The 10647-nt window shown below is 41.2% G+C and overlaps 2 protein-coding genes across 2 annotated transcripts in view; one reads left to right on the top strand and one right to left on the bottom strand.

Moving 5' to 3' along the window:
* Positions 1-5849, top strand: part of LOC128699810 (uncharacterized) — a 51618-nt gene extending 45769 nt beyond the window's left edge. Inside the window, exon 4 of the mRNA XM_070102404.1 lies at positions 5653-5849. Coding sequence (XP_069958505.1) covers positions 5653-5667 — 15 coding nt within the window. The 3' untranslated portion in view covers positions 5668-5849. The remainder of the gene's footprint in view (positions 1-5652) is intronic.
* Positions 1-7814, bottom strand: part of LOC128699809 (uncharacterized) — a 9325-nt gene extending 1511 nt beyond the window's left edge. Inside the window, exons 1-5 of the mRNA XM_053792559.2 lie at positions 7658-7814; positions 4853-4998; positions 3473-3577; positions 2746-2868; positions 475-537 (exon numbers count right to left, since the gene is read on the bottom strand). Of these exons, the coding sequence (XP_053648534.2) occupies positions 475-537; positions 2746-2868; positions 3473-3577; positions 4853-4998; positions 7658-7718 (498 nt within the window). The 5' untranslated portion in view covers positions 7719-7814. The remainder of the gene's footprint in view (positions 1-474; positions 538-2745; positions 2869-3472; positions 3578-4852; positions 4999-7657) is intronic.
* Between the last annotated feature and the right edge of the window lie 2833 nt (positions 7815-10647).

The raw sequence follows: 10647 nt of genomic DNA, 5'->3' as shown, positions 1-10647 counted from the left end.
ATGACTTTCTAGTCAAAATATCAACCATTTACTCTGCTTAAGGTAATGAAATTTGTTATAAAAACTTTGAGAAAGATCCGTAGGCTGAAGAAAAACACTGGTCTTCAAGGAAAACAGAAAAGTATCGTCTCAGTATAGGTTTCAATCCTGCTATTTTGATGCTTCTATCAGTTCCTTTCTTCTGTCTTAAAAGAAGTTTGGCCTATTGTTCATCCATGAGGCCTGGTCACAGACCGGGCCGCGGGGGCGTTGACCCCCGGAACTCTCTCCAGGTAAACTCCAGGTAATTTCGGATCATTTCTATTCGATCTCGTTTCCCCAAAAGGAATAAATGTTCTTTGGGCAGCAGTAAGAAGGAAAATGATCACTTGGTCTCCAAGGAAAACAGGAAAGCATCGTCTCAACATAGGTTTCAATCCTGCCATAGTATCCTAGGATCACCAGAATTATAATTCAAAGGCAGGAAGGTCGTACCTCAGTGGTGGTGTTAATCTCAGTGGTGGAACTGGTGAGCTGCCTCACAGGTCGTGACCCAGACTGAAAAATAAAAGGGGGAAATACAACCCTTGTAGCCTCTCTTGATTCATCATCATTAGTAAGTTCATATAGACACAGGTACATGTAAGTACAATATTCATACATATTTAATCACCCTCCAGGATAACGCAAAAAAATCAGATATTCCATTCACATTTTTGCTACATTATTAATAAATTCCTGGGAATTATATATAACCTAGAATTTATAATTAATGTTTTCTTTATCTAAGCACAAAGGAATATACTAAAATAATAACTATATTTGAATATAAATTTCAATTTAGGAATTAAATTCACTTTTCGAAGATCAAAATGAATTTTTTATGAGAGAGCCACAAAATTTGATTAACACAAGCCTATCCGATGTTATCCTGACGCCAAATGACTTCGAACAGGCGATATATGACATGCCCATGCACTCTGCCCCAGGGCCAGACTCATGGAGCTCTGTGTTCATCAAGAACTGCAAGAAGCCCCTATCACGAGCCTTTTCCATCCTATGGAGAGGGAGCATGGACACGGGGGTCGTCCCACAGTTACTAAAAACAACAGACATAGCCCCACTCCACAAAGGGGGCAGTAAAGCAACAGCAAAGAACTACAGACCAATAGCACTAACATCCCATATCATAAAAATCTTTGAAAGGGTCCTAAGAAGCAAGATCACCACACATCTAGAAACCCATCAGTTACACAACCCAGGGCAACATGGGTTTAGAACAGGTCGCTCCTGTCTGTCTCAATTATTGGACCACTACGACAAGGTCCTAAATGCACTAAAGACAAAAAGAATGCAGATGTAATATATACAGACTTTGCAAAAGCCTTCGACAAGTGTGACCATGGCGTAATAGCGCACAAAATGCGTGCTAAAGGAATAACAGGAAAAGTCGGTCGATGGATCTATAATTTCCTCACTAACAGAACACAGAGAGTAGTCGTCAACAGAGTAAAGTCCGAGGCAGCTACGGTGAAAAGCTCTGTTCCACAAGGCACAGTACTCGCTCCCATCTTGTTCCTCATCCTTATATCCGACATAGACAAGGATGTCAGCCACAGCACCGTGTCTTCCTTTGCAGATGACACCCGAATCTGCATGACAGTGTCTTCCATTGCAGACACTGCAAAGCTCCAGGCAGACATCAACCAAATCTTTCAGTGGGCTGCAGAAAACAATATGAAGTTCAACGATGAGAAATTTCAATTACTCAGATATGGTAAACATGAGGAAATTAAATCTTCATCAGAGTACAAAACAAATTCTGGCCACAAAATAGAGCGAAACACCAACGTCAAAGACCTGGGAGTGATCATGTCGGAGGATCTCACCTTCAAGGACCATAACATTGTATCAATCGCATCTGCTAGAAAAATGACAGGATGGATAATGAGAACCTTCAAAACTAGGGAGGCCAAGCCCATGATGACACTCTTCAGGTCACTTGTTCTATCTAGGCTGGAATATTGCTGCACACTAACAGCACCTTTCAAGGCAGGTGAAATTGCCGACCTAGAAAATGTACAGAGAACTTTCACGGCGCGCATAACGGAGATAAAACACCTCAATTATTGGGAGCGCTTGAGGTTCCTAAACCTGTATTCCCTGGAACGCAGGAGGGAGAGATACATGATTATATACACCTGGAAAATCCTAGAGGGACTAGTACCGAACCTGCACACGAAAATCAGTCACTACGAAAGCAAAAGACTTGGCAGACGATGCACCATCCCCCCAATGAAAAGCAGGGGTGTCACTAGCACGTTAAGAGACCATACAATAAGTGTCAGGGGCCCGAGACTGTTCAACTGCCTCCCAGCACACATAAGGGGGATTACCAACAGACCCCTGGCAGTCTTCAAGCTGGCACTGGACAAGCACCTAAAGTCAGTTCCGGATCAGCCGGGCTGTGGCTCGTATGTTGGTTTGCGTGCAGCCAGCAGCAACAGCCTGGTTGATCAGGCTCTGATCCACCAGGAGGCCTGGTCTCAGACCGGGCCGCGGGGGCGTTGACCCCCGGAACTCTCTCCAGGTAAACTCCAGGTAATAAGACTGCACAATTTTGAAATATCTGGGAATAATTACGAAACATTTTTGAAAGAGAGGGTAGCTATAATTACTTTGGATTAAGAGGCCTTTTAAGAGGATCAAGAGGCATTCCTCTTGAAGGATCCAAAGAGGAAAGCGTCTACAAGATGAGGGACTTACGTTAGAAAGACCGACAGGTGAGAGGTGAGCAGAGAAGGTGCTGTCACTGGTGGTGGGGAAGGTCGTGGTGGTGGTCGTGGTGGTGTCGTCTGTCTCCCTCACTGGTCGTGAGTTGGGGGCATCCTGAAGCAAATTATATCATCAGCCATCACATACCACAGGTGGTAATACTGATATAAACACAGCCCACCATTGGTAATATTGGTATAAACACAGCCCATGATGGGTAATATTGGTATAAACACAGCCCATGATGGGTAATATTGGTATAAACACAGCCCATGATGGGTAATATTGGTATAAACACAGCCCATGATGGGTAATATTGGTATAAACACAGCCCATGATGGGTAATATTGGTATAAACACAGCCCATGATGGGTAATATTGGTATAAACACAGCCCGTGATGGGTAATATTGGTATAAACACAGCCCATGATGGGTAATATTGGTATAAACACAGCCCATGATGGGTAATATTGGTATAAACACAGCCCACGATGGGTAATACTGATATAAACAAACAACGTCTAAACTTGGTGATATGTTGGAAAACATCTTAGTGTAAGCTGAGGAGAGAGAACATCTGGAGCCGCACCTCCGGTGTTGGAGGTTTTATTTTTACAGCTACAGTTCTCTCGTTACCGAGGCTCTGTGAAAGTTGCTACAACTACAGTACTTACGTTACTGAGGCTCTGTGAAAGTTGCTACAACTACAGTACTTACGTTAGTGAGGCTGTGGGGTGCAAATGGCCTGTTGGCACGGAAGGCTGGGATGGTGACTGGAGGCTCTGTCTTGTCATCTTTTTCAGTTGATGAGTTATCGTCATCCTGCAAAGATTACAAGAACACTGATAACCATACACAGTGTGTGGACAGTGACGGGATCATACACCAGTGTGTGGACAGTGAGAGGATCATACACCAGTGTATGGACAGTGAGAGGATCATACACCAGTGTGTGGACAGTGAGAGGATCATACACCAGTGTATGGACAGTGAGAGGATCATACACCAGTGTGTGGACAGTGACAGGATCATACACTGGAACACCCAACATATCAAAGACACTTCCACACCATACTTAGAGTACAGAACATGACAACACTTACCATTCTCAGCGATGACATATCTTAGCGATGACATATCTTAGCGATGACATATCTTAGCGATGACATATCTTAGCGATGACATATCTTAGCGATGACATATCTTAGCGATGACATATCTTAGTGATGACATATCTTAGTGATGACATATCTAGAATCTCGATACTGGCTTCATGTTTCAACACTTGAGAGTTAATGAATCTCAATAATGACCAGTTTTCTTTGTGAGTGGTAACAAGATAATTTACCATTTATTGAGATTGTACCTCCTTATTGTGTTGTGTAGATTAGTGGGGGTCTGTTAATGATGCAGTGTGGCCCTCTTAAGCACGGGGTGCATGATAAAGTCGCTGCTTATATAGTACAGGTAATTAACGTGTGGTAATAGTTTTTATCTTCCTGTTTAGAGAAAGTCTTTGTATTGGTTATTTCGCTCTCTCTCTCTCTCTCTCTCTCTCTCTCTCTCTCTCTCTCTCTCTCTCTCTCTCTCTCTCTCTCTCTCTCTCTCTCTCTCTCTCTCTCTCTCTCTCTCTCTCATACGTATATCTTACGAAGAGAGGTTAAGGGATATCGACCTTACGGCACTGGAGGACAGGAGAGACAGGGGAGAGGGACATGATAACGATGTATAAAATATTGAGAGGAATTGACAAGGTGGATAGGGACAGGATGTTCCAGAGATGGGACACAACAACAAGGAATCACAATTGGAAGTTGAAGACTCGGACGAGTCACAGGGATGTTAGGAAGTATTTCTTCAGTCACAGAGTTGTCAGGAAGTAGAACACTCTAGAGTGATGTAGTGGAGGCAGGATCCATGCATAGCTTTAAGAAGATGTATGACAAAGCTGACTGAGCAGGGGGAGAAAGTGGACCTGGTAGTGATCAGTGAAGAGGTGGGGCCAGGAGCTATGAATCGACCCCTGCAACCACAATTAGGTGACTAATTGAGTACACACACATACACACACACACACACACACACAACGCTACTTACTAAAGGACTCTGGGCACTGCGAGCCTTAATGCCATGATTTAGTGGCACTGGGTGACTGCCCACACTCAGTGTACGTTCGCTAGTGGTAACAGGACTTTCAGTGGTGGTGGTGGTGGTGCCGCCGAAGAGTGGACCAATCTGCGCAGCTGTGTGGACAGAAGATGAGAGTTAAACAAGACGCATCGAGATCCGTCGAGAAATGCATTTCCAAAGTTTTAGTTAGTTTAATATGTTTATTATGCACCCCATACCCATCCTGTGGGCGGTAGTCAAAAGATTACAGAGGTACATAATGGGTCCAGGGACTGGGTCTCAAAGTTTTGATAGCTGAGCAAGTTACAGAGGTAATGAATTCACAATTTATAAAGGTAATGAACTCACAATTTACAAAGGTAATGAACTCCAGGTAGGTCTAGTCACAATCATGACAAGTTACAAAGGTATTTACAGATTACAGAGGTACACAATTTCCAAAGCCGAGTTGTAAATTCCACTAGATCAATTTTACCCACACGGGCGAGTTAGTGAATAATAAACGCGTGTAACACTACAAAAACACTGCAAAAACACTTACAAATACGCTAAAAACACTTCAAAAATTAAAAAAAATCACAAAAACTTTAAAAATCTACAAAAATACTACAACACGCTACAAAAAAAAATATAAAAACACTTCGAAAACATTACAAAAACATTGAAAAAACACTAAGAAAAACACTGGAGTTTATGGTTATCATTTGTGGAGGGTCCTAAAGACGCTTCCGAAATTATTTGCATCTTAATTTATATAATTTTTTCAGTTCTACTCAGCGTGATATCTCCTCCAGGGGCGGAAAGTCACCCTGATGCTGCTGAAGAGCTCGTGATCCAGGGATTTGGAGTTTCCCTTCCCTTCCTCGGGTCAAACCTTATTGCCTCCCATTCCCCCGGGTTCTGACTGACCCCTCCCCCTACGGTTTTAACACTTCCTCGTGAATAATACATATTCTCCAGTGGATTATATCAAAATTTAGAAATATACTTAAATTATCTTACATATTATACATACAAGTCTGTATTATATATACAGTTGTATGGATATACGTGACCATACACCCGAAGGACCAACTCCAGGTGTAAGGTAAGATTTTGTTGGGATTTTTAACCCGGGTGGGTTAGCCAACCCAGGATAATCCTAGAAAGTCAGTGGGTCATCTAGGACTCTGTCTTATTTCCATTGTGGTCCTCAGTCTTGTCCCCCAGGATGCCACCCACACCAGTCCACTAACACCCAGGTACCTACTTACTGATAGGTGAACAGGGACAGCAGGTGTAAAGTGACTAACACCTAGGTACCTACTTACTGATAGGTGAATAGTGACAGCAGGTGTAAAGTGACTAACACCTAGGTACCTACTTACTGATAGGTGAACAGGGACAGCAGGTGTAAAGTGACTAACACCCAGGTACCTACTTACTGATAGGTGAACAGGGATAGCAGGTGTAAAGTGACTAACACCCAGGTACTTACTTACTGATAGGTGAACAGTGACAGCAGGTGTAAGGAAGCACGCCCAATGTCCCCACCCGACCGGTGATTGAACCACGGACACTCAGTGTGTGAGGCGAGAGAGTTGTCTACCACGCCATAACCATGATTTTTGAAGAGGTGGAACGGTAAGCCAGCGGAAGGCCTCGGTCAGATGACCAAAAGCTCCAGCTGTGGGTCATCATATAACTAAGACCAGCGTCAGGAAACACTTGTCCCGTTTCCTGACAAGCATTATACCTACCTGACCAGTTCTCCAGACTGCTGACTTGATCAATCAGACTGATGGTGCTAGCAGCAGCAGCTTTACGACTGGTCAGGAATTGTCAGGAGTACCTTACATTCCTTCTTCTCAGCAGACATCGCTTCTGCGAGTTAAAAATCAGAAGAACTTTCTCTGCAAGACTCACGATATCTTCAGTCTTCTCAGAAATAGCCTAAAAAAGGGTCCCAGGTCTGACAGAGGGTCTAAGATGGTTTTGGTTCCTTTAGGAGAAACTGACAGGTCGTAGATCTGTCAGAGGTAATTAAGGGACCAGTTATTTCACGAGGGAATACTTCAGTCGTAGGTAGATGGATGTGGCCTAATGTATCCTGACAACCTTGCGACGGTCTGGAGTTTTGAGACTGATCGCGGGTTCTAACCCCGCCCGTGGTATGGGTTGCTTGGTAAGTATATTTAGGTACAGGTGCACATAAATACTGTTACACAAATTATCATACATGGTAACATATGCAGAACAACTACTGTGAAGAGAATAGTGAACTTTCAAGAGCTTTCCTGATTTCTCACATTATCAAGGAACTGTGAAATCACAAAAGAGCCTGGAATTTCACTATTTTTTTCACAGTGCTTGGTCTGTATATTGTGAAACCACCTGTTTACTGTGACCATATTACACAATAACATATGTGTAAATTATCCAAGATAACCCAAAATAAGTCAAAGTGAGTAATTTGCACTGGGCTCGTCAACTTAAGTACTCTGTTAATGTCGATACTAACATCGGTTCTAAGGGTGAGACTGGAATCTTTCAAGTGCTGGACTTAACATTTTCCAGCACCTAAATACAACTGGAACTCCGGTTACTACCTACTCGTGAGACCATACCTAGTTCCTACAAGATACTCCCTTAGCATACACCAAATCTGTGTGTGTTGGTAGTGAAGAGTACGTCAGCCACTGACCCACCATATACCTCTGTAATCTTCTAACTACCGCCCCCAGGATGGGTATGGGGTATATAATGAAGATATTAAATTAAGTAGCCACTTACCTGGGGCAGCGTTGGCTGCTACAGCCAGGAGTGTAAGAGCGAGGGGCACGAAGGTATTCATGTTTGCTCTTCTACCGCTGTTGACCGCAAAAGAAGTGGACCACAATCATTCCAGTAGGCCCTTATATATGCTCCATTCATTGCCACGTCTCGCCACACAATCAAATTTACGACCCAAACAATCTTTTCCTCATAAACCATCGCTTGTAATAGCGTCAGAGACAAAATTAATATTCACGACTTGACAGCAACAACAAGACATTTATAAGGCCATCAAGTAATGCTTTACGAAGAAAAATGGCCTTAAATACAGAATAACCAATTGCAGACTTTACAGCCGTACTTAATTATATTGTATGAGTACAAGGTCAGAATACTTAAGAGAATTATTACAGATCCGTGCACATGTGTGCGTTTGTATGTGTATTAATGGAAGAGGATAGTGTATATATATATATATATATATATATATATATATATATATATATATATATATATATATATATATATATATATATATATATATATATGTATACATAATCCGGAGGGTATTCGTGAGGGACTAATTATCTCAGACTCGGTTACATCTTCAAGTTATCTCTGTATGGACTGTTGAAGACACTAGTTGGCCAAACTTGTGCAGAATTAAAATTCCTAAGTGATCTACAATTGTCTTATTTGTCAACTTGACGTTTTTTTATGCCATTTATTCACAACCCAGATAACTGGAATAACCCAGATGATAACTGGAATAACCCAGATGATAACTGGAATGACCCAGATGATAACTGGAATAACCCAGATGATAACTGGAATAACCCAGATGATAACTGGAATAATCCAGATGATAACTGGAATAATCCAGATGATAACTGGAATAACCCAGACGATAACTGGAATAATCCAGATGATAACTGGAATAATCCAGATGATAACTGGAATGACCCAGATGATAACTGGAATAACCCAGATGATAACTGGAATGACCCAGATGATAACTAGAATAATCCAGATGATAACTGGAATAATCCAGATGATAACTGGAATAATCCAGATGATAACTGGAATAACCCAGATGATAACTGGAATAATCCAGATGATAACTGGAATAATCCAGATGATAACTGGAATAACCCAGATGATAACTGGAATAATCCAGATGATAACTGGAATAATCCAGATGATAACTGGAATAATCCAGATGATAACTGGAATAATCCAGATGATAACTGGAATGACCCAGATGATAACTGGAATGACCCAGATGATAACTGGAATAATCCAGATGATAACTGGAATAATCCAGATGATAACTGGAATAATCCAGATGATAACTGGAATAATCCAGATGATAACTGGAATAATCCAGATGATAACTGGAATAATCCAGATGATAACTGGAATGACCCAGATGATAACTGGAATGACCCAGATGATAACTGGAATAATCCAGATGATAACTGGAATAATCCAGATGATAACTGGAATAATCCAGATGATAACTGGAATGACCCAGATGATAACTGGAATGACCCAGATGATAACTGGAATAATCCAGATGATAACTGGAATGACCCAGATGATAACTGGAATAATCCAGATGATAACTGGAATGACCCAGATGATAACTGGAATGACCAAGATGATAACTGGAATAATCCAGATGATAACTGGAATAATCCAGATGATAACTGGAATAATCCAGATGATAACTGGAATAATCCAGATGATAACTGGAATGACCCAGATGATAACTGGAATAATCCAGATGATAACTGGAATAATCCAGATGATAACTGGAATAATCCAGATGATAACTGGAATGACCCAGATGATAACTGGAATAATCCAGATGATAACTGGAATAATCCAGATGATAACTGGAATAATCCAGATGATAACTGGAATGACCCAGATGATAACTGGAATGACCCAGATGATAACTGGAATAATCCATATGATAACAGGAATAATCCAGATGATAACTGGAATAATCCAGATGATAACTGGAATAACCCAGATGATAACTGGAATAATCCAGATGATAACTGGAATAATCCAGATGATAACTGGAATAACCCAGATGATAACTGGAATAATCCAGATGATAACTGGAATAACCCAGATGATAACTGGAATAACCCAGATGATAACTGGAATAATCCAGATGATAACTGGAATAACCCAGATGATAACTGGAATAACCCAGATGATAACTGGAATAATCCAGATGATAACTGGAATAACCCAGATGATAACTGGAATAACCCAGATGATAACTGGAATAATCCAGATGATAACTGGAATAACCCAGATGATAACTGGAATAATCCAGATGATAACTGGAATAATCCAGATGATAACTGGAATAACCCAGATGATAACTGGAATAATCCAGATGATAACTGGAATAACCCAGATGATAACTGGAATAACCCAGATGATAACTGGAATAATCCAGATGATAACTGGAATAATCCAGATGATAACTGGAATAACCCAGATGATAACTGGAATAACCCAGATGATAACTGGAATAACCCAGATGATAACTGGAATAATCCAGATGATAACTGGAATAATCCAGATGATAACTGGAATAACCCAGATGATAACTGGAATAATCCAGATGATAACTGGAATAACCCAGATGATAACTGGAATAATCCAGATGATAACTGGAATGACCCAGATGATAACTGGAATAACCCAGATGATAACTGGAATAATCCAGATGATAACTGGAATAATCCAGATGATAACTGGAATAACCCAGATGATAACTGGAATAAGAACATAAGAACATAAGAATGTAGGAACACTGCAGAAGGCCTACTGGCCCATACGAGGCCAGTAGGCCTCTGGATGATAACTGGAATAACCCAGATGATAGATGTAATAACCCAGATGATAGATGTAATAACCCAGATGATAGATGGAATGACCCAGATGATAGATGTAATAACCCAGATGGTAGATGTAATAACCCA

Source organism: Cherax quadricarinatus, chromosome 81 (assembly GCF_038502225.1).
Source record: "Cherax quadricarinatus isolate ZL_2023a chromosome 81, ASM3850222v1, whole genome shotgun sequence".
In the NCBI taxonomy this organism is placed as follows: Eukaryota; Metazoa; Arthropoda; class Malacostraca; order Decapoda; family Parastacidae; genus Cherax; species Cherax quadricarinatus.
The sequence above is the reverse complement of the archived record's forward strand: the minus strand, read 5'-3'. Positions and strand labels throughout refer to the sequence as shown.